Source organism: Poromitra crassiceps, assembly GCF_964638095.1.
Source record: "Poromitra crassiceps genome assembly, chromosome: 21".
In the NCBI taxonomy this organism is placed as follows: Eukaryota; Metazoa; Chordata; class Actinopteri; order Beryciformes; family Melamphaidae; genus Poromitra; species Poromitra crassiceps.
The window spans coordinates 26,885,088-26,907,924 of NC_139638.1; the positions used below are offsets into that span (position 1 = coordinate 26,885,088).

The following is a 22,837-nucleotide window of genomic DNA, read 5'->3' on the forward strand; positions in this document are numbered from 1 at the left end:
AAAAGTATTTTCATTGAAAATGTGTAGGAACCCTGATAACAGGTACACTTACACTCTTCTCCGTGCTGCCTCTAACCCCCCCAGGCGTTGCTGCTGGCCCAGTCCTGCGCCTCCCTCCCCTACTTCCCCCACGTGATGGAGCTGATGGTGCACGTGGTGCTGGAGGAAGAGGCCACGTCGCGGGAGCCCATCCCCGACCCGCTGCTGCCCACCGTGGCCAAGTTCATCACCGAGTTCCCCCTCTTCCTCCAGACCATCGTCCACTGTGCCCGGAAGACGGAGTACGCCCTGTGGAACTACCTGTTCGCCGCCGTGGGGAACCCCAAGGACCTGTTCGAGGAGTGCCTGATGGCTCAGGATCTGGACACAGCAGCCTCGTATCTGATCATTCTGCAGGTGAGGATTGGTTGCTGTGGTCGGACGGACACAGCCACACTCTTCAACACAGGGGGGGTTTCTCAACTGGTGGGTCGGGACTCAAACGTGGGTCGCGGGGCCGTTGGGACTGGGTCACTCAGAACATACCAGGAAGCAGCGCACGTCCTACTATGGCAAAGGCATGGCCCGCCCTACTCTGCCTCTGATTGGCTTACCCTAACCTTAAAGCCCCATTATGTAGTTTTTCTATTTTGAGGGAAACCGCACCCCCACAGTTACAGATGCTACTACATTTTTGTACATTCAGCATTATTTTACCGTTTCTGCTTGTACTATCTACTTTGCTAACCTCTCTGCAGTGTTTATAACTGGCTAGACCAGTTGAGAACCACTACTCTAACACACTACATGTACTATACAGCGGGGTTTACAGCAAGCTTTGTAAGGAGTGTCATACATAGTCAGTTCTATCTGGAACTCAGTCTAGTTCATATGTAGGAGAATTATTTTGATCTGACCAGTGTTGGGGGTAACTCATTACAAAAGTAACATTACATGGAATATATTACTTTTAGCAGTAACTCAGTAATATAACTTATTACTTATATAGGATTTCAGTAATATTATACCAGTTACTTTGTCAAGTAACTCGAGTTACAAATTGACTTACTTTTTTTTTATCAAAGCACTTATTTAAATAATTTCCTAATCAAACTGTGTGTTTTTATGCAAATAACCACTATAGATGACAATAGCAAAGGAAAAGGATAACATTTAGAATTTTGGATGCTTTACACTGACTTCAAGACGGTTTAAATTATTTTTCGGGATGGTTCCTGGGCGCCGATGTCATTCTGCTACTGCAGTTATTTTGGTGAAAGTAATGCAAAAGAAAGTAGTGTAATAAGTAACTAGTTACTCTACACATACAGTAATATTGTAAAGTAACTTATTGCTTTCAAATTAAAGTAACTAGTAATATGTAGTATATTACATTTTGAAAGTAACTTGCCCAACACTGGATCTGACGATCAATAGAAAGCTGTATGGAATGTCATCATATGACAACATGCTAAAACAGTCTCCTCCCCCTCCCCCTCCCCCCCCTCCTCCTCCTCCTCCTCCTCCCCCCCTCCTCCTCCTCCTCCTCTTCCCCCCCTCCGCCTCCTCCGCCTCCTCCTCCTCCTCCCCCCCTCCGCGTCCTCCTCCTCCCCCTCCCTGTCCAGAACATGGAGGTACCAGCGGTGAGCCGACAGCACGCCACACTGCTGTTCAACACGGCGCTGGAGCAGGGCAAGTGGGACCTCTGCAGGCACATGATCCGCTTCCTCAAGGCCATTGGCTCTGGGGAGATGGACACCCCGCCCCCAACACCCACCACTCAGGTGAGCATCTGCAGGTCTTCTCAGCACAGCTCTCTGCCTTTCCTCTGACATTGGCAGCAGACATCAGTCAAGCACAAGTGACACGACAGTCCGATTGTAACTCAAGTCTGATTGTAACTCAGTCCGATTGTAACTCAGTCCGATTGTAACTCAAGTCTGATTGTAACTCAGTCTGATTGTAACTCAAGTGTTCTAATTCAGCTGCTGTCTTAGGAAACCTTAGGAAGTGCAGCACATCGCAGCTTTATACCAGTGTGGTTCTCAAACTTTTTCCCATCAAGGACCCCTAAATTGACACAATCCATTTGATCAGATTTTGTCCCAGGGTCCTCCATCTGCGTCCCAAGATCTTTTGCTTTTAGATGTTTTATTACAGAACGTGTATGAACCCCATGACCAAAATAGTACATTCTGTCATTGTGCTACTTGTGTATGGAATTATAGCCAAAGTAAATGATTCCTCTTTTTTGCTGGAACCCCTGAGGGTCCCCAGACCCCACTTTGAGAACCACTGCAAATTCAGTACAAAATGAAATGGTGAATTCATCATCCTTTTGACATGAAAATGCTTTCTATAAGACCAGTACACATTTACGTTCAACTCACACTAAAGCACACACACACACACACACACACACACACACACACACACACACACACACACACACACACACATTTAATAACATACTTCAACAGAAACCACCAAAGGTTACAGATGACGCACAGAAACGTGTTGTTGATGTGATTGCCAATGTTTTGTGACGGGTACATCAGCTAGACTGTTGCATAAACACAAACCCAGTTTAACTCTCTGTCTTCAGGACATAAACACAAACCCAGTTTAACTCTCTGTCTTCAGGACATAAACACAAACCCAGTTTAACTCTCTCTGTCTTCAGGAGTCAGGACATAAACACAAACCCAGTTTAACTCTCTGTCTTCAGGACATAAACACAAACCCAGTTTAACTCTCTGTCTTCAGGACATAAACACAATCCCAGTTTAACTCTCTGTCTTCAGGACATAAACACAAACCCAGTTTAACTCTCTGTCTTCAGGACATAAACACAAACCCAGTTTAACTCTCTCTGTCTTCAGGAGTCAGGACATAAACACAAACCCAGTTTAACTCTCTGTCTTCAGGACATAAACACAAACTCAGTTTAACTCTCTGTCTTCAGGACATAAACACAAACCCAGTTTAACTCTCTGTCTTCAGGACATAAACACAAACCCAGTTTAACTCTCTGTCTTCAGGACATAAACACAAACTCAGTTTAACTCTCTGTCTTCAGGACATAAACACAAACCCAGTTTAACTCTCTGTCTTCAGGACATAAACACAAACCCAGTTTAACTCTCTGTCTTCAGGACATGAACACAAACCTAGTTTAACTCTCTGTCTTCAGGACATAAACACAAACCCAGTTTAACTCTCTGTCTTCAGGACATAAACACAACCCCAGTTTAACTCTCTCTGTCTTCAGGAGTCAGGACATAAACACAAACCCAGTTTAACTCTCTCTGTCTTCAGGAGTCAGGACATAAACACAAACCCAGTTTAACTCTGTCTTCAGGACATAAACACAAACCCAGTTTAACTCTCTGTCTTCAGGACATAAACACAAACCCAGTTTAACTCTCTCTGTCTTCAGGAGTCAGGACATAAACACAAACCCAGTTTAACTCTCTGTCTTCAGGACATAAACACAAACCCAGTTTAACTCTCTGTCTTCAGGACATAAACACAAACCCAGTTTAACTCTCTGTCTTCAGGACATAAACACAAACTCAGTTTAACTCTCTGTCTTCAGGACATAAACACAAACCCAGTTTAACTCTCTGTCTTCAGGACATAAACACAAACCCAGTTTAACTCTCTGTCTTCAGGACATAAACACAAACCCAGTTTAACTCTCTATCTTCAGGACATAAACACAAACCTAGTTTAACTCTCTGTCTTCAGGACATAAACACAAACCCAGTTTAACTCTCTGTCTTCAGGACATAAACACAAACCCAGTTTAACTCTCTGTCTTCAGGACATAAACACAAACCTAGTTTAACTCTCTGTCTTCAGGACATAAACACAAACCCAGTTTAACTCTCTGTCTTCAGGACATAAACACAACCCCAGTTTAACTCTCTGTCTTCAGGACATAAACACAAACCCAGTTTAACTCTCTCTGTCTTCAGGACATAAACACAAACCCAGTTTAATTCTCTCTGTCTTCAGGACATAAACGCTAACTCTCTCTGTCTTCAGGACATAAACACAAACCTAGTTTAACTCTCTCTGTCTTCAGGACATAAACGCAAACCTAGTTTAACTCTCTCTGTCTTCAGGACATAAACACAAACCCAGTTTAACTCTCTGTCTTCAGGACATAAAGGCAAACCCAGTTTAACTCTCTCTGTCTTCAGGAACCCAGCTCAACCGGGGGCTTTGAGTTCTTCAGAAATCGCAGCATCAGCTTGTCTCAGTCGGCAGACGCCATCGCGACGGGCAAGTTCAACCTGCAGAAGACCTTCAGCATGCCCAGTGGACCTTCCACTAAATGGTACGGACGCACACACGCGCACACACACACACACACACACACACACACACACACACACACACACACACACACACACACACTGAGGTACTTGTAGTATGACAACCTGTGCAAATCACAAGTTTGTGGGTGTATTGTTAAATAGATCAGTTTGAAAGAAAAGCTATTTGTGTAACAAATTAATCCTTACTTATGTCTAACAATAGTTTTTGGAAGATTGCTGGTTGAAAAATGTTTGTACTCCTGGGTTTTCGCATGTACAGTACTGTGCGAATCTCTTAGACACATGTAAAAGAAAGGTAAAATGAAGATGGTTTCAAAAATAATTAAATTAAAAATTTCTAAATGTAAAAGAATATACTATAAAGAGCAGTTTACTGACACACTAATGCAGATTTCTTTTTAATAAACATCTAAGACATTTTATATAAAAACTCTTGTGTGCCTAAGAATTTTGCACAGTACTGTGTATACCATGTTATATATACAAACTAATACAGTATATATTCCACATCTGTGTTGGACCTGCGCACTTCAGTTTGAGTTTGTCCTGAAGACTTACCCAAGATCTTTCTGCCATATTATTCTGAGGTTGTTACATGAAGGACCAGTGCCAATGAACCCTGCCCTAATGGTCATTATCTCAATCTCAATTAATTTCACAATGACATTGTGAAATTAATTATGATATATTGCTCAACCTCTCTCTCCCGCTGCATGAGGTCTGGCTGTGATGCGACTCTTCCTGCTGTCCCCCTCCCAGCCAGCAGGTCATGCTGAGGCACATTTTCCCCTTTCGACATCTAATACCGGCACATTGTCTTCTTCCTCTCTCTGTCCTTCCCAGTCGGGACGTGGAGTGTGCGGAGAACATGTACATCGACATGATGCTGTGGCGTCACGCCCGCCACCTCCTGGAGCAGGTGCGCCTGCGCGACCTGGGCTGCTTCTCGGCCCAGCTGGGCTTCGAGCTCATCGGCTGGCTGTGCCGCGAGCGGAACCGCGTGGCCCGCGTCGAGGACTTTGTCACGGCGCTGAAGAGGCTCCACAAGGACTTCCTCTGGCCCTTCCCCGTCATCCCTGTGGGCAGCCTCAGCTCACCGCTGAGGAACGGACGCTGTCGCACAGGTGAGTCGCACGGGATCCAGGGAGCAGAGGGGCACTCTGGGAAAACGGACACACTGAAGGTTGAGGATGTGTCCGGGTAATGCAGTGCTATCGTGCGTTCCTTTATCGCAAAATAACTGGAATGTGGAGGCTAAATGACGTCACATCCGTTTTGTTAGCATTCCATTTGCAGAAAAGTTGAGCTGGGAAGTTCACTGTTCACTGGTCAGATCCACTCGCTAGCCAGGCTAGCCATTGTTAGCAATAACAGTTGATAACAAGGCATTTCGTGGCATTTTGCGCATACAAACACTGCAGCCTCATGTCCACACAGATAGAAGTAGGCCGTGCTGTGTGTACAGCTGATTTAACGAGACACAAACAAGACAGAAGTGCTAAATAGCATTTATACGATTATAACTACTGTTGTTGCGCGGATCAGCCATCTTGGATTTTTGAGGTCAGGGCTGCTGAGGCTCCTACAAGTTTGTAATGGGAAATACCAGCTCTAGTGACGTCACGTCCCAGCTCATGAACTTTGAACCGGTAAGATTACCAGTTCCCAGTTATAAAGGAATGCACGACTAGATTCCCTGCCTACTAACACAAGGGTTGCAGGTTCAAGCCCCCGTGTTACTTCCTGCTTCGTCGGGCGTCCACACAGGCACAATTGGCCGTATCTGTGGGTGGGAAGCCGGATTAGGGGTATGTGTCATGGTCACAGCACTAGTGCCTCCTCTGGTCCCCCTGTTTGGGGGGGGGCTTGGCATGATCCTCCCACGTGCTACGTCCTGCCAGTGAAACTCCTCACTGTCAGGTGAAAAGAAGCAGCTGGCGACTGCACATGTATCAGAGGAAGCTTTGTGTGGGGGTGTTGAGGAGTCTGTTTTTACAGCCGTTTTTTTTATGGTTCTCTTGACGTTGTGTTGTTTGTTTCACACAGGGATGTCTCAAAACATGATACTTTGAACATGAAGTTAGGCTGATGAGTGACTAAAGGAATATCGCAAAAGAGGCACACGATAATTTGCTCTTTCTCCAAATTGAATGTGTTTTACATAAACTCGGGCTTTATCTCATCACCGTTTCTTTTGCCTTTTCTTCCAAGTGCTGGGCACGCGGCTCTTGAAGTCCCAGTCCGCTGACAGCCTGCTGAACAGCGACATGGATACAGCGCCCCCTCAGGCGCCTCCCAGGAACCACACCTGGCTGGACGGCCTGGAGCCGGGCGCCAAAGACATGGACTCTGCCGCCGCCTCCACTCACTCCCACCTCCACTCACCGCAGACGCACGACGCTTTCCTCTCGCCACTCACCAACAAAGGTAGTGACACCAAGAAGACTTCTCTCTGACACACCACGTCTAATGGATCTCTGCCATGAACTCAACTGACGTGGCTTTGTTTCTCCAATATCCTCCCTCATAACACATCCTGTCTTCTTCTTGTTCCCCTGCTCTCCCCTCAGTGGAGGAGTACAGCATTGGCTCGGCCACAGACCTGACGGAGACGAGCTCGGTGGTGGACGGCGACTGGACCATGGTGGACGAGAACTCCTCCACTCTGAGCCTGAGCCAGGCCGAGCTGGAGCACATCTCCATGGAGCTCGCCAACAAGGGCCCGCACAAGTCCCAGGTGCAGCTCAGGTGAGACGCCGACGGCAAAGTCCAGCACACCGATAGGCCTTTTTGGACCAAACAGTTCTGGAGAACTTCCTGAGAGGAACTGCCCATTGGGGAGCTCCCCCCCCCCGAGAACTACATACCTACAAGGGCTTTTTTTCTGTTTGCAGTCGCACCCCCAATAGGAACGCGTAAGCCAGCCGGTGGTTAGCATGCTAACCGCTACTAGTAGCTTCACACCAAAGCAAGTGAGAGTTCACTGGGGATTGATACTACTTTGGATAACAATTAGCTAGCTAACATTAGCTTGCAAAAAAAATAAAATCTTTAACATTAGTGTTGATATTACCGGCTCTGGGCATTTCTACAAGTTAACGTATACTTACTGTATGTCTGGAACACTAAAGGTTCCTCTTGTGCTGCAGAAGTACCTACCCTGAAGTAGAAGCTAAAAAAAGTCCCTCAAAACTGAGTTCTAGAACTACTAATGGTTCCCAATTCTTGCAGTGCGAACACAACAAAAAGGGAAGAGTTCCTCCAACTGTTCTTAGAACTATTAAAAGTTCCTCCGATCATACGTGTTGGGATGATTGTGTTCTTCAATGTTAAACTGAAGCCGGTGTTTGCTAAACTAAGGCTCACTGTGCACCCTCCCCCTTCCCGTGTGGTTCAGGTACCTCCTCCATGTCTTCATGGAGGCGGGCTGTCTGGAGTGGTGCGTGGTGATTGGTCTGATCCTCCGGGAGGCCAGCATCATCAAGCAGGTGATTGGCTTCCTGGACAGCCCCGAGGTCCCCCCGGAGACTGTGCAGAGCATACGCAACGGCTTGTTGGCTGTCGACTCGTGGGCCTCCTCTGATTGGTGGGTTCAGTACACACAATCTGCACGTGTATTTATTCCTCCCATCTGACTCTCTCTCTATCCATTCACCTTTGTCTGTATAACTGTTGCAGGTGTGGTTCTTGTTGTGGTTTATGGTCAGAATATTTAATTTAATGTTTTAATTTTTTAAGTGCTGGAACATGTTTGGCTTCATTGTGCTGGTTTAGGCAGCTGCCATAACAACAGACCATGCCAATAACATAGTAATATCTTAAGTGTTCTCATTCTTTTTAATAATGTCAACAATTTCAGTATGGGACAATGACTACGTTTACATGGACCGCAATATTCCGATATGAACCCTTATCAGAGTTTTCGCAGCATTTTGCGACACATACGACAAACTGCTTGACGACGCATGCTCTAACTTCCAGTGAGTGTTGCCCAACTTGTTTACAGACGAAAAGATGACTGTGAGCAGTAAAAAAGTCACAACATCTTGTCCCGAACCCGGTAGAAACGTGAGTCTACAGAGCATAGTCATTCATCAGACTATGCTCTGTAGCGTGTAAACGGGAATATGAACGGAATATTCTAAGCAACTCATGTAAACACCTTAATCAAAATATTGTCTTATCTAGAATAAGGTCAATAGTTAGATTATTGCCGTCCGTGTAAATATAGTCGGTGATATTGCAGTGAAGAACTGATATCCACTAGCATCATGTTAACCTTTTCCTCTCCTCTCTGCAGCCTGGGCTACAAGCCCTTTCTGAACCTGATCCGGCCGCAGCTGCAGCAGCTGCTGGAGGCGGCGGCTGAGCAGGTGCAGCCCGAGACCTTCCAGCCCACCGGCCAGAGCTCCAAGCTGGGCGGCGCTGAGGGCCCGGGCGGGGCCGCCTCGCCCCGGCCCGAGGACTCGGCCCCGCTGCCCTCCCTGGAGCCGCCCGGAGGCTTCTCCAGACCCCCGTCTGAGGACCGCCCGCCCGAGCAGACGGAGGAGCTGGGGGACGAGGAGGGGGCCTACGACTGCACCCTGTCCTGAACGCGGAGCCCCTCAATCTGACCTGTGAACTTTGGATCCCCAAGGGAAAGGAGAAAGGGAGGACGCAGCAGTCAGTGGCTGACTGGAAATGGACTTTATTCATGTGTGTGTGTGTGTGTGTGTGAGAGAGAGAGAGAGAGAGAGAGAGTGTGTGTAGACAGAAAGTACCTCTCCTGCAGGTTCTTCTTACTTCAATCAGTGTTATCCGCTCTTCAGATTCCCCCCTTTAGCGGCCTGTGTAGACTGGAGCCACTGTGGACTCTGAACCACCAACAGCAGAGCGGCAGACAGACGCCAGACTGGGACAAACTACCCGGGAAACAGACTAGCAGGTTTCGTTTGACCGAAATGTGTCACCGTGAGCGTTTCCCCTCTTGGTCGTGGCGGATTGTAAGTTTGCGAGTTCAGAACCTGCCGGACCTGCATAGGAAAGCAACCCGGCTTTCTATTCCAAGACAGACGTTTTGTATGAAGCTGTTGCTTGGCACTCATTGAAGTGCAACTGGACACCTTGAGATGTTTCTCTTCTTTCTTTTTTCCCACTGGCCAGACAAAAAGCTCTATTGTATCCTCCGGTTGGTGCAAACAGTGCAAGGATCGCTTCACTAACGAGCCCTCCGGTTGGTGCAAACAGTGCAAGGAGGATCGCTTCACTAACGAGCCCTCCGGTTGGTGCAAACAGTGCAAGGATCGCTTCAGTAGCGAGAGCTTTTCAGTGTCCTCGGTCGTGGCATCATGCAGAACAAAGCTCCAGTCATCAAGCATTTACGAGATGCACCCGAAGTGTGCGTCTGAGCCTGTGTGTGCGCGCGGTTGTGTTTGTGTGTGTGTGCACAAAGAGGTGTTTCATACTTACTTTCATACCTCATATGATTTTAAAATATTTTGTGATACCTTTTTCGATAATGTAATGATATACCAGATAGCATTATTATTATTTTTCTACCAATTATATACCTTGTTCCCTTGGAGTCGCCCCCTTAAAAACCAGTCACGGCATAAATTGTAATATTTTGAGAAAACGATAAGCGTAAGATTTCGAAGAAAAATCCACTATAGTTCGTATAGACACGTTTGTGACCACTGAGCAGGGCCTCTGTTTGTGCGGTATCGTGTGTTGATGAGGGTTCAACAAGTCCGGGAGTTTTCCCACAAAGTGTCTGAGGGAAGTCTGATCCAGTATCAGCCATCCGGCGCTCTTCTCCATGTGGTCTGCTTTTCAATCGGGCAAGCGAAACAGATGAGAGATCAGCACGTCTTTAGCCTTCCCGAGCACAAGACCCGAAACCGCGCTGACGAAGGCCAGATTCTTGACCGGTCGAGGAGACGAGACGGTCCCAGTGCAATAAAGGGGTTTCGGGAAAAACCAAATCATTTTATAAATGCTTTATCCACCTCATACACTCTTACACACACATGCTCGAGGGGTTTTCTCGTTATCAGTCTGTCTCTGTCTCGCAGATCCAAAGGGTTTTTCTACGTCGTCAGTGAAGCAATATTGGCAATATATTGATATTGTATTATTGATCCTTTTCAATAATAACTCATCCTTTTGCAGTAGGAATATCATCCACTGCACGCTTGAGTCAGTGTTGTCTGTGTGGAAGACTTAGGCTGCTTTCTCACTGGGAACGGTCGCTTTCGTTCCGTTCCGCACCCGGGTACGATTGCCAGGCAACTATGCCTGGAGTTTATCCTCGCCCGTGTGTTGTCTATGAGGTTCGGAACGGTTGGCTTTCACACTCGCAAGTGTTCCGTGCCCGGGCACGCTAAAGCGCTCCCCAGACCACCTTTTCAAGTGGATCCTGTCACGGTTCCCCTATTGCGCGCCCGGGCACCGAACGGAACGCAACGGAACGTTCACACTCGTCAAACGTTCCGAAACTGGGGTCAATTTGGGGACAAGTGTGCTCGGGAACCGTACCGTGGCTCCAGTGAGAAAGCACCCTTAATGTGACCCAGAATGTCCCCGGTTTTATGATAATGACTTAACACTTCCTGGGAAGGTACGGCCACATGCATATCGACACATTGAATCGCTCGACACCAGTGACAGTGACGACGTAAAGGATTTCTCCATGGTGTGTCTGTGTGGAATTTGAATGCGTTATGCCACATTGTATTGAGTATGTTCGTATGTTTTTGGTGACTACGCTCACATGGAATTGAGATTTTATTGTATTAGTCATCATTATCACTATTATTTATTGGTATTATAGCTGAGTGATCATTGCTAAATTGATATCTTGAGGTGTGCTCAGTTTGTTTTTATCACAGATGGTAAGATGTTGAAAAGAAAATCCCCTTATAGTTAATCAAGTCCTATTATCGGCTCTCTCTATACACAAAGCACTAAAAGGCTTATCACAAATATGTCAGTATTATATTGTGCAATGTATTGAAATGTTACTCAGCTTTATTCGTTTGTTTTGTTTTATCTTGCTCAACCCCCCCCCCCCCCCCCCACATCTATTTGCTGTCAATTTTCATGATAGACCAAACTATTTTTTTCAGCTTGATTTTTGCTCTTGTTGGTGCGTACATCATGTGTTGGGTGTGGTATGTATTGGTTCAGTTAAAATTTTGATTTGCATATGAATCCCATGTTATTAAATCGACTTTATTTGTTAGAACACTCACTAGATATGAAAAGGGCAAAATGACTACGCGGCACAGCCTGTCGCTCCATGTACTCTCCTCACTTCATCCAGCGTGTTGCACCCTGCGTCCAGTAGGAGGCGTTGGTTTCCTGCCCGTCTCCACGGCAACAAGCCTACACACGTACACTAGGCCTACACGTACACTAGGCCTGCCCTGCTGTACGGTCGACTTCACTTGAAAAGGTAACTTGGTGAACCAAAGACTTTTGTTCAGAGGCCTTCTGTTTTAACTGGTCGCTTATGCAGAGGGAGGACAAAAACGCGCCCCTCTGACCCCCCCCCCCCCCCCCTCCATCACAAACACAACAATCGATGCTCAAAACAAATAGGACATCATACAAGACAATTTCCTACGGAAATGAATATTGAAAGAGTTTTTAGGTTTCCGTCTATGTGGACGAGGAGCAGCTTGCTGGGTGTTTCTCCTCCGGAGCGGTACTTTCACTCCGAGGCAGCGGAGAGCGCCCCTTTCCTCCTGTGAGGGGCAGCGGAGAGCGCCCCTTCCCTCCTGTGAGAGGCAGCGGACAGCGCCCCTTCCCTCCTGCGAGGGGCAGCAGAGAGCGCCCCTTCCCTCCTGTGTGTACAGTTTAAAGTATTGCCCGTTTCCTCGCTCAGAACAAACATGACTTCTGGGTCAAGGAGGGCGGACATCCTCAATGCAGTGTAAATTACATTTTCTACTTATGTTTGGTTTTCTACTTCTACTTTCCCCCCTCTTGTACATAAAGACCAATAAATTATTTTTTAAAAACACTACTGGCTGCTTTTCAGGGTTCCTACACATTTTTCCGTTTCAAAATTCCAGACTTCCAGGTTTTCCAGACTACAATTTCCAGAATTCCCTGTCAGACCGTATTTGACATCTGAGTACACAAGGGTGTCACTTTCTGTTGAAAAAGTGTTGGGGACATGTCCCCTTTGTAAATGACACCTATGGCCACACCACAATTTGGGGGTTTTGGGGTTGAGCCTCAGTGAAAGCTTGGAGTTGAATAACTTCTCAAGTGAAGACTGAAAAGCAGTGACAGGAATGACGACCTTGTGAGACTCAGTGGCTCACAGAGCTTGACAGCTGCCATGACAGTTTTGAGGTTGAGGGTTCGAGCCTCGGTCAGGTCTTCCCCCCCCCCCCTTATTATTTAATTATGACAAGAGAGGCAAAGTGGAACGTCACTTCCTGCTTCAGCACTGTACCAGAGATTTTCATCCGCCATTTATTTTCCCATAGACATTTCGTATAATGCTTATAAAATAGTTGTACTTAGTCGAACCAAACGGTTCAGTTAACGCTCTAATCGGGAGAGACCATAGAACATTTCACTCGGACCAAAACTTAAACATCGAAAACATATTTTCTTTAAACCCGCATTTTTTTTCACGTTTTTGTCCCAGTGAAATGTTATGCGATCTCTCCTGTTTCTAAATATATCTGTACCGTTTGGTTTGAACCTATTTTACAGTCTATCGTTTGTAAAACTATTTTTATACGCTTTTTACGAAATGTGTATGGGAAAATAAATGGCAGATGAAAATCTCTGGTACAGTGCTGAAGCAGGAAGTAGGTGGTCACTTTGCCTCTCTATTGTGTTTATTGTTTATTGTTTGATAGTGATTATTTGTTGTTGTGTAGGCTATAAATACAGAGGATATATTTTAGTACTCCAGATCAGTGGGTGGCGCTAATGCACCTGAAAGCTGTTTGCCAACCGCCATTAAGAACCAAAAGAAGAAGAATGGTGCTGGTCAGCTGTTACCTTACAGTCAATGGTGCGTGATTTCTAACCCCACATAGGATAAGCAATAACCACGCCCTGTGGCGCCGGGATTGGCCAGGAGCATTGAAGCTTTGGACTAAAGCACCTGGGGTTTTTCATCTTTTAAAATGGTTGTTACGTAGGCAGTTGTACAACACACAGGTCACACAATGCACTCTAGCCTACAGTAACTCCCCTCCCACAGTCCCACCCATAGATATGAGGCTCCCACCCCCAGGAATGTTGTTTAGAGACGCTGCTTGCCTTGTTCTCAAAAATCATTTCCTCATTCACTTTGTGCACAAGTCTCTCGGCACAACAACAAAAGCAGAATGTTTTACTTTTCAGCAGCCACCTGGACTCTCCTGGTTCTCTGTGTCACTCTGCTGTTAGTGTGAGTATACTTTCCTTCATCTCATTGAATTGACAGTTTATGACATTCTCATAGTTGTAGTTTCGTTCATTTAATTGGCAGTTTCTGACACTTCTCAAAGTTGTGAGCTGGGTCTAACTGTCATTATTCATAATTGTCACTCAAGCCTAACGTTACCTACTGAGCAACATCATTTTCATAATGGAAAATAAATTAGATTGAGCTTCAGAAACGTAATTTTAGGGCATGTACTTCATGCTTGACACACACACAGGCATATATATATATATATATAAATATATATATACGTATATATATATATATATATATATATATATATATATATATATATATATATATATATATATATATATATATATATATATAGGCCTGTGTGTGTGTGTGTGTGTGTGTGTGTGTGTGTGTGTGTATATATTATGTATCAGGGTAATTCTTTCTTTTTCTCATATAGGTATGGCATTTGGCCATATAACTTTTTCAAAAAGCGGGGAATTCCTGGACCAAGACCACTACCTTTTTTGGGAAACATACTTAGTATGCTTGGTAGCAAAGTAAGTGATCATAAATTGCATGTTTAGTGTTTTGGGTCCCCTTGATTCCTCCTCACATTCTACTCCAAATAGTGTTGCCTGTTTGTGTGCAGGGTTGGACAGTAAAATATGTTGAGACACGTCCGTCAGTTAGGCTGGCTCACACAGCTTGAAGTACCACTTAAGTTTAAAACACTTACATTTGTTAGGTCTAACAGTTAACCGTTTAATTACTATTCATTATTTTAATCTCAAATGTCATCTACACGCACAGTAGTAGCCTGCCTTACAGTATTTGTCTTGCCTTATCTACAATTCATGTGTAGCTACATTAATAGGCTAACTGTTGGAGCTTTTACCTCACCTGTAGTCTTTGACACTGTTTCTGAAATCCCTTGTAGGCGATCCTTTTTGACCAGGAGTGCCAAAGCAAGTATGGTGATGTCTGGGGGTAAGTTGTTGCTTCATCCTCTCTGGGTAAAGTTCTGCTGATGATGTTGCTTGTGTCATCCATTCACATACTGTAAAAGGGTTGAAAGTCCTTCTTTTTTATCTGTTTGGAGTTCATACGATAACTCACTCCAGACAGCATTTCTGGCATCCTGCTCCTCAAGCCACAAAATTAACTTTTATTTCAAATAAATGCACATTTTGGGACTTTGATCAAATATCAATCATTCATTGCTACATTGTAGTGAATGATTCACGATATCAAGTTTGACATGTAGGATTTAAAGGTGGAAAATTACATTTCATATCATTCCACTGCTAATATAATTTTTACTGCTATACAGGCCAATAAGCAATTTATAAATTCAAAGTGCAATGCAGTAAATTAATTGGTCATAGAACTAACTAATCAGTAAACATATTTAACAAGCATAGTGTTTTATACATTTGATCAAGAGCTCTGACAATCAATTTGAGAAATAAGTGACCTTTATCAACTCATATCTCTGTTAAGAATCACAGTTGGGGCTGCTGATTCTGCATATGTCAATGTCAATGTCAAATTTATTTATATAGCACCTTTCATACACAAAGGCAATTCAAGGTGCTTTACAAAAAAATCATTGAAAGACAAGCAGCAAAGCAATGCATAGCACACAAAGAAAAAAATAATAATAATAAAGAAATCAACAGCATATCAGAACACTTTAATAATTAAAATAGAACAATAAAACCAAAATACAACAATAAAAAAAATCAGTAGTTTAGTAGCAGTTAAAAGCAAAAGTAAACATAAAGGTCTTTAGCTTGGATTTGAAAATAGGCAGAGTAGGGGCAGATCTAATGTCTTCCGGGAGTTTATTCCAGCTATGGGAGGCATAGTGGGAGAACGCCATATGCCAAACATATTTAGAATATTGCTAAGGAAGCAGAACCTACACAGACAACAAAAACGAAGTGTAAGTGTTGACTTGGTTTATGAGTTTATAGGCTATCATAAACAGGATGTGTGTGAAAGGTTATTCCCGCCACAGAAAGCAGAAGCACATTTTTCTCCTCTGAAATGGTTGACAGAGCTCTGGATGCAAGGAGGGGGAAAAAAGTGTCGATGTCGAACCTAATCCAGTGTTTTGAGTTGAGATATTTCCATCTCATTCTTTTTTTGATCTGTGGGTAATATTTTATTCTGTGATATCTTTGTCTTTCTGTGCAGGGTGTTTGAGGGACGTAAACCAGCCTTAATGGTGACCGACCCGGAGATGCTTAAAGCCATTATGGTGAAGGAGTGCTACTCAGTGTTTACCAACCGCAGGGTAAGAGAGCCATCATAATGCCAGTAGGTGCTGTGTGCTTGTGTTGTGGACTAGGGTTGGCTAGTGTCCTGATATTACATTATATACGTATAGCAGGGCATTTTCAACAGTTCAAGTTATCATATCATATCAGCTATGTCAGGTCCAAATTAGCAAGGAGTGTGGGGTTACTGGGTAAAACGAGGCACGTTCTGAACCATAAATCACTGTATACACTGTACTGCACTCTCATTCTACCATATCTAATCTACTGTGTGGAGGTGTGGGGAACTACCTACAAGAGCACACTTCAGACAATAAGCACCATGCAAAAAAGAGCAATTAGAATAGTGAACAATGTAGGCTATTATGAACACACCAATGACTTATTTTTAAAGTCACAGACATTGAAATTTAGGGATCTAGTGGATTTCAAAACTGCACAAATAGTGTTTAAAGCAACACAAAATCTACTGCCAAACAACATCCAAAAAATGTTCAATGATAGAGAAGGGGGATATAACTTAAGAGGGAGATTTAATTTAAAACAGCCGATTGTGCACACCACTAAGAAAAGCATGTACATTTCTGTCTGTGGGGTGAAGTTGTGGAATGGTTTACGGGAGGGGTTAAAGGAAAGTAAACATATTGTTCATTTTAAGAGAAAGTTGAAACACTTTATACTGGAGAAATATAGAACTGATGGTTAACTGTCTTTCGATAAAATGCTTAAAAAAAAAAAAAAAAAAAAAAATGCTTGCTGTTTTTGTTAATTTGTTCGTTTGTTTTTTTGTAATTAGACCATATGGAAAGTTTGTAATTTATAAGATGAACTGGGTTAGGGCATTTACAAGCTTATAGCTTCAGCCCTAACCTTTTCGGCCAGCATCGTATGTTTGTTTTGTTTCGCATGTTTGTTTGTTTTTGTGATGTGGCGCGAAATAAACTTTATTCATTCATTCATTCATTCATATTCAGTACCGTGAACATTTTCGTTTTTTTTTTGTTGTTTTTTTGCTTCAAATAATTTCTTCTATACAACTCTCTTGTATAACAATCTAACATTCAGTGGTCTTCATTGTACTCATGTTGTTCACAGGATACTTTTGTTGAATTGCAAGGGCCTATGGCAGATGCAATTACAAACGTGAAAGACGACAAGTGGAAAAGAATTCGGAGTACGATATCTCCGTGCTTCACCAGCGGCAGGCAGAAGCAGGTAATCGTCATACCGCTTATCTGGAGCGCAATGAACAACAAAACTGCATCAGTTTGGGAAGTACATACAAAGATTGTGGAGACCCTCATCACAGCACAGCACATGTTTAATTGAATATCACACGTCACCGTTAAAAAAAATACAACGCTTATTTGTTACAGGTCTTTCCCATTGTAGAGCGCTATGCAGACCGACTCATTAGGAGCCTAGGACAAACAAACTTGGATGAATCTGTCGATATTAAAGCGTACGTAGCCAGCCTGTTACATACAACCATATACATTCTTCTTCATGGCAATAGATGAACATGGAATGCATCATCAAATTATTTTGTCGTAGGTTTGTGGGGCCGTACAGTTTAGACGTGGTGACCAGCGCATCATTCAGCGTTGCCGCAGACTCAGTGAACAATCCCAAGGATCCTCTTATTGTTCACATCAAGAAGGTTCTCAATTTCAGACTGTGGCCCATGTTTCTATTAAGTATGTATTCTGTTGGAAGTGGAGATCATTTGATTATTCAAGCATTTTAGCACCACTAGGAAATGTGCATTTTGGTTGAAAAACTCAAATAACACTTGTTATTCTCCTTCCAGTGGCTTTTCCCTTCATGAGCCGTCTGTTTAAGCTCTTGGAGTTTGAATTCTTCCCCCGTCCCAGTGTGGATTTCTTCTACAACGTTATCAAAGGCTTTAAAGAACAGCACTGTGCAGATGAATCCGTAAGCTTGTCATCTATTCCAACTGCATAGACATTACAGAACAAAGCACTGCATTCTACCGTGGGATGAAAAAGATCCCCTGATGTTCTTTACTCACACCTTCAAATGACTCCTACTGTATTTGAAATGCAGCTTTCTGAAGTATGGTGGTTGAAGTGTATGCACTCTTTTGTAACTTGTTTTGGATGTTGACTATTCTCTACTATGCTATCTAGAGTCGAGCAGATTTCCTTCAGGTGATGATTCAGAACGAGATCCCAGAGGTACAAAATGGTGAAGAAGAGCCAAGTAAAGGTACATTTTCATCATCATCATGATCATGATTTTGACACTTGCATCTTTTCCTTGCGTCTTTGTTTGTTTTATTTTATTTTGATTAATATTTGTTGTTGTTGCAGGTTTGACTGAACACGAGATCCTTTCCCAGGCCTTTATTTTCATCTTCGGTGGCTATGAGACCACCAGTGTGACTATAACCTATATCCTTTACAATCTGGCAATCAACCCTGATGCATTGCAGACCTTGATGGAAGAGATCGATGCCAACCTACCAAGAAAAGTAAAAGAGAAGAGAGTCCACGTGACTGCATGTTTCTCGTTTATATATATATATATATATATATATATATATATATATATATATATATACGGTGTATATATACAGTATATACGGTGTATATATACTGTATATGGTATATATATAAATACAGTATATATATATATATATATATATATATATAATTACTATATCTGGAGAATTTCTTCCTAAACCCTTTGTAGACAGTCCAAATAACCTGTGACAAATGTGTGTATTTTATACAGTTTCCAAAGCAATATCAATAGTTCAGCTTGGTTCCAGGTTCATCAAACATCTTTTACAATTGAAAGATATTATACATACAGTAGCTGCATAAGATACACAGCGAATATTTTATTTGATAGTTTTTATACTTCTCTGCTTATGTTTGATGCCTACTCTACCTTTTGCCTCTAGGCTCCCGTTTCATATGAGGGTCTGATGGGTCTACAGTACCTGGACCAGGTGATATCTGAATCGATGCGTTTGCTCCCCACTGCACCTCGGCTCGAGCGGGCGTGCAAAAAAACGGTCCAAATCAACAACATCACCATCCCTGAAGGGATCATGGTTGGAGTCCCTGTGCACATGCTGCACAAAGACCCGCGCTACTGGAGTGCGCCTGAGGTCTTCAGGCCAGAGAGGTATGGAGACATACTGCATTGTTTTTCCCACAACGCAGCTGAGCTGAGGGCATCATGTAACGCTGAGTGAGATGGCCTCTAGGGGCGCTCCTGCATTACATCCTTGGCTTGTTGGGGGAAGCTATGCAGAGCTGCTTCTGGTTAGTCCTTGGATGGGAGCCCATTCGCCTTTTTCACTTCCCAACCAATTTTACACCCCTTTTGTGTGTAAAAGGCAGGAAGTAACAAGCAAGCAAGCAAAACGTTAACGAGGGTTTCCAACTTCCAATCCATTTTAAATGGACACTGGATCACCTCAATTTGAGGTGACCCAGTGTCGGGGCCGTCGTTAATGTCTTGCTAATGCACCCGTGTTATTTCCTGCCTTTTAGACACAAAATGGGTGGATTGGGTGGGAAGTGAAAAAGACTAATGGTGTTGGATGACCAGTCGGAGGTGCTCTTCTCTCTGGGGTCAGCTCGCCATTCCGAAGTGTCGGCATTCCGATCATTGACTTCTATGCTTTCGGAGAGGCGGCCCTTTTTATCTCCAAAAAATGTTTCGCCGAGAGGTTAGGTTCTGGGGGAGGTTAGGCTTAGGCGTGGGGGGTGGGAGAGGTTAGGTTTAGGGTTAGGGTCTGGGGGAGGGTTCTTTCGCAATGGCGAGACAGATCTCAATTTTGTCAGAATGCCGGTATTTCGGAGTGCCGACATTTCGGAATGCCGAGGTGTCCCCCTTCTCTCTGGCCTCATGAATAATATCCCCATTGCCAATGCCCCAGGACAGAGCCAGGGACTCTGTCCTGTGAGTGAACACCGTCCTTCACATGCGATGTTAAACCGAGGTCCTGTGGTCATTAAAGATCCCATCGGCACTCTTCACAAGAGTAGGGGTGTAACCCCGGTGCCCTGTGGGGTGTAACCCCGGTGCCCTGGGGGGTGTAACCCCGGTGCCCTGGGGGGTGTAACCCCGGTGCCCTGGGGGGTGTAACCCCGGTGCCCTGGCTAAATTCCCACACAGGCCTTCCTTCAATCATGGCCACCTAATCACCCCTCACTACTTGATTGGCACATTCAGTCCTCAACTGTCCACTGTGATAGGCTGATGTGTGGTGGTGAGCATTCTGGCACAAACTGGCTGAAGTGCATCACCCAGGTGCGTGCTGCTACACATCGGCGGTGGAGGAGGCCTCAACATTTTTTTATTTCACACACTGTGCCAGTACTTTTGACCTTGACTAAATAATACCCGAACTGCACTAACTAGCATTGATAGTTTCACAGTCATTATAAAATGATGACTCCAGACCAGTACACATACTGTAGCTCTACCCCAGGGATGCAAAACTACTCACCTTTTTCATCCCAAAATAGGGCACTTTTAGTGAATGATTTTGTGTCTGTCTGCCCTGGTATCTGTCTCCTGTTTCACTATCCATGACTTTGCATCCCTGTATCTGCCCAATGCATACTTGTAGTATCTAATAGGCCTGTGTGTTCATGTGGTCTGTGTCTGTCTGTATTTGCAGGTTCAGTAAGGACAGTGGGGAGGAAGTGAACCCATATGTGTACATGCCGTTTGGAATTGGTCCCCGTAACTGTGTTGGGATGCGCTTTGCGGTCATGGTGATGAAGATGATTCTTGTGCGTCTCCTGCAGAGTTACAATCTGGAAACCTGCAAAGACACTGTGGTAAGTCTAACAGTGTGTACACACATGCACACACACTACTACAGAGCTACTGTTCTGTAATCACCAGATTGTAATCACAGATGTGCATTGACATTGTCATATTACTCTTTTGTTATTGCGACTTATTTTATATCCCCCCAGATTCCTTTGGAGTTTAATATGATGTTCCAGCCCAAACAGCCAATAAAGCTGAAGCTTGTTCCCAGAGAGCAGTAACCAAGGAGGAGCATGTCGAAATACATCTTGCCAATGAAATCCTGTCCATTTCCAGTTTGCTGGCTTTATAATGTATGGTATTTTATATGTACCTTTATATTGTCTCTAATCACTGTGCAGTGTGTATCACTGAGCGCTAGAATAATAATAATTATAATAATAATAGACCCCCAATAGCCTTTCCTGTGGCAAACAGCTATTGACTGCAGCATAGCCCATTATCTCAAACATTCAATGCTTTTCTAAAATAGTTAATTCAGATAACATAATTACAAACGTGGATGTAAAATTAGGAAAAAGTTGAACATTTTCACAACAAAGCCAGAAGGTTCCATGAAAAAATGTAATGTCATCCTGGGTTGTTAATGTTTTTCAGATCTAAAAAGTAAAAAAACAAAAACAAAACAAAACAAAACAAAAAGTATAATCTGGTGGAACGTTATTCCTGTGAAGTGACACATCTGTCAATTTCCCTGATATTCTACACAGGGTTCCTACACGTTTCAAAATTCCATACTTTTCCATACTCAGATTTCCAGAATTCTGTCAGACCATATTTGACATCTGAGTACACAAGGGTGTCACTTTATGTTGAAAAGTGGTGGGGACATGTCCCCATTGTAAATGACACCACAATTTGGAGGTTTTGGGGTTGAGCCTCAGTGAAAGCTTGGACTTTGAAGAACTTCTCAAGTGAAGACTGAAAATCTCCGACAGAAATGACTTGAACTTGTGAGACTCAGTGGCTCAGTTTGACAGCTGCATGACGGTTTTGAGATTGTGGGTTCGAGCCTCAGTCAGTTAGAGTTATGAACACCCAGACGAAAGACTGAAAATTCGGAGAAAACCTGTCCTAACAAGTGTGACACAGTGGCTCACAGAGTTGGATTACTGCCCAGCAGTATTGAGCTTGTGTGTTCGAGCTTCCATCAGTTTTGAGGTCACGGGTTCGAGCCTCAGTCAGAAAACCTGTCTTAAGGTGTGGCTCAGAGTTGCATTGCTGCCCTCAGTCAATTTTGAGCTTGTAGGTTTGAGCCTCAGTCAATTTTGAGGTTGTAGGTTTGAGCCTCAGTCAATTTTGAGGTTGTAGGTTTGAGCCTCAGTCAATTTTGAGGTTGTAGGTTTGAGCCTCAGTCAATTTTGAGGTTGTAGGTTTGAGCCTCAGTCAATTTTGAGGTTGTAGGTTTGAGCCTCAGTCAATTTTGAACAGAGACAGCCAGAGGAAATACTGAAATGCTCTGAGAAAAACCTCTCTTAAGAGTGACCCAGTAGGCGCAGAGGGTTTGATTGCTGGCCAGCATGTTTGGGTTGGGATTCGAACCAGGTCTCGAACGGGTCCGCCACTCCCACCCCTTCTCCCTAGTGCAACTTTGACCATATGGCAACCACTTGAGGCGACCTCTACATGGTCCTTCGCCTATTACCTTTCGCTTCGGCAATAATGATGCCGAGGGGGCGTGAGAAATCTGTGTATTACATAGCTAATCATTTCAAATGTTTTTAAAATCCAAATGTTAACATGTATGTTACATTCTGATGCCATGATTAAACACTTGCTTGTATCAATTTATTTTGTCTAAATTCAGAATTTTATTATTTAGGAAAATGAATAGTCAGATAGTCACAATAGACAATAGTCTGGAAAGAAATATTTTTCCATACTCTCAGCTCTTTCCTTTTCCATAATTTTCCAGACCTGGAAAATACTAAAATGAAATTCCATACTTTTCCATACTTGCGTAGAAACCCTGGGTTTTGCTTCTTTTAGTGCAACTGATTGTTCATCTGACACTT

At 43.8% G+C, this 22,837-nt stretch overlaps 2 protein-coding genes across 2 annotated transcripts in view; both read left to right on the forward strand.

The window, feature by feature from the left end:
• The window catches only part of ric1 (RIC1 homolog, RAB6A GEF complex partner 1), a 66,602-nt gene extending 54,302 nt beyond the window's left edge, over window positions 1-12,300 (forward strand). The window contains exons 20-27 of the mRNA XM_083657531.1: window positions 85-396; window positions 1,605-1,763; window positions 4,188-4,324; window positions 5,169-5,449; window positions 6,537-6,752; window positions 6,896-7,073; window positions 7,723-7,911; window positions 8,626-12,300. Of these exons, the coding sequence (XP_083513657.1) occupies window positions 85-396; window positions 1,605-1,763; window positions 4,188-4,324; window positions 5,169-5,449; window positions 6,537-6,752; window positions 6,896-7,073; window positions 7,723-7,911; window positions 8,626-8,917 (1,764 nt within the window). The 3' untranslated portion in view covers window positions 8,918-12,300. The remainder of the gene's footprint in view (window positions 1-84; window positions 397-1,604; window positions 1,764-4,187; window positions 4,325-5,168; window positions 5,450-6,536; window positions 6,753-6,895; window positions 7,074-7,722; window positions 7,912-8,625) is intronic.
• LOC310795366 (cytochrome P450 3A30-like) lies at window positions 9,266-22,575 on the forward strand (the record flags this gene model as incomplete). The annotated part of the gene is made up of 12 exons (XM_083657399.1): window positions 9,266-9,307; window positions 9,507-9,700; window positions 15,919-16,018; window positions 17,097-17,216; window positions 17,378-17,463; window positions 17,556-17,698; window positions 17,812-17,936; window positions 18,152-18,230; window positions 18,335-18,495; window positions 18,931-19,157; window positions 20,665-20,827; window positions 20,969-22,575. 12 exons carry the CDS (start codon window positions 9,266-9,268, stop codon window positions 21,041-21,043), a joined length of 1,515 nt encoding a protein of 504 aa, XP_083513525.1. The 3' UTR covers window positions 21,044-22,575.
• Window positions 22,576-22,837: the final 262 nt, after the last annotated feature.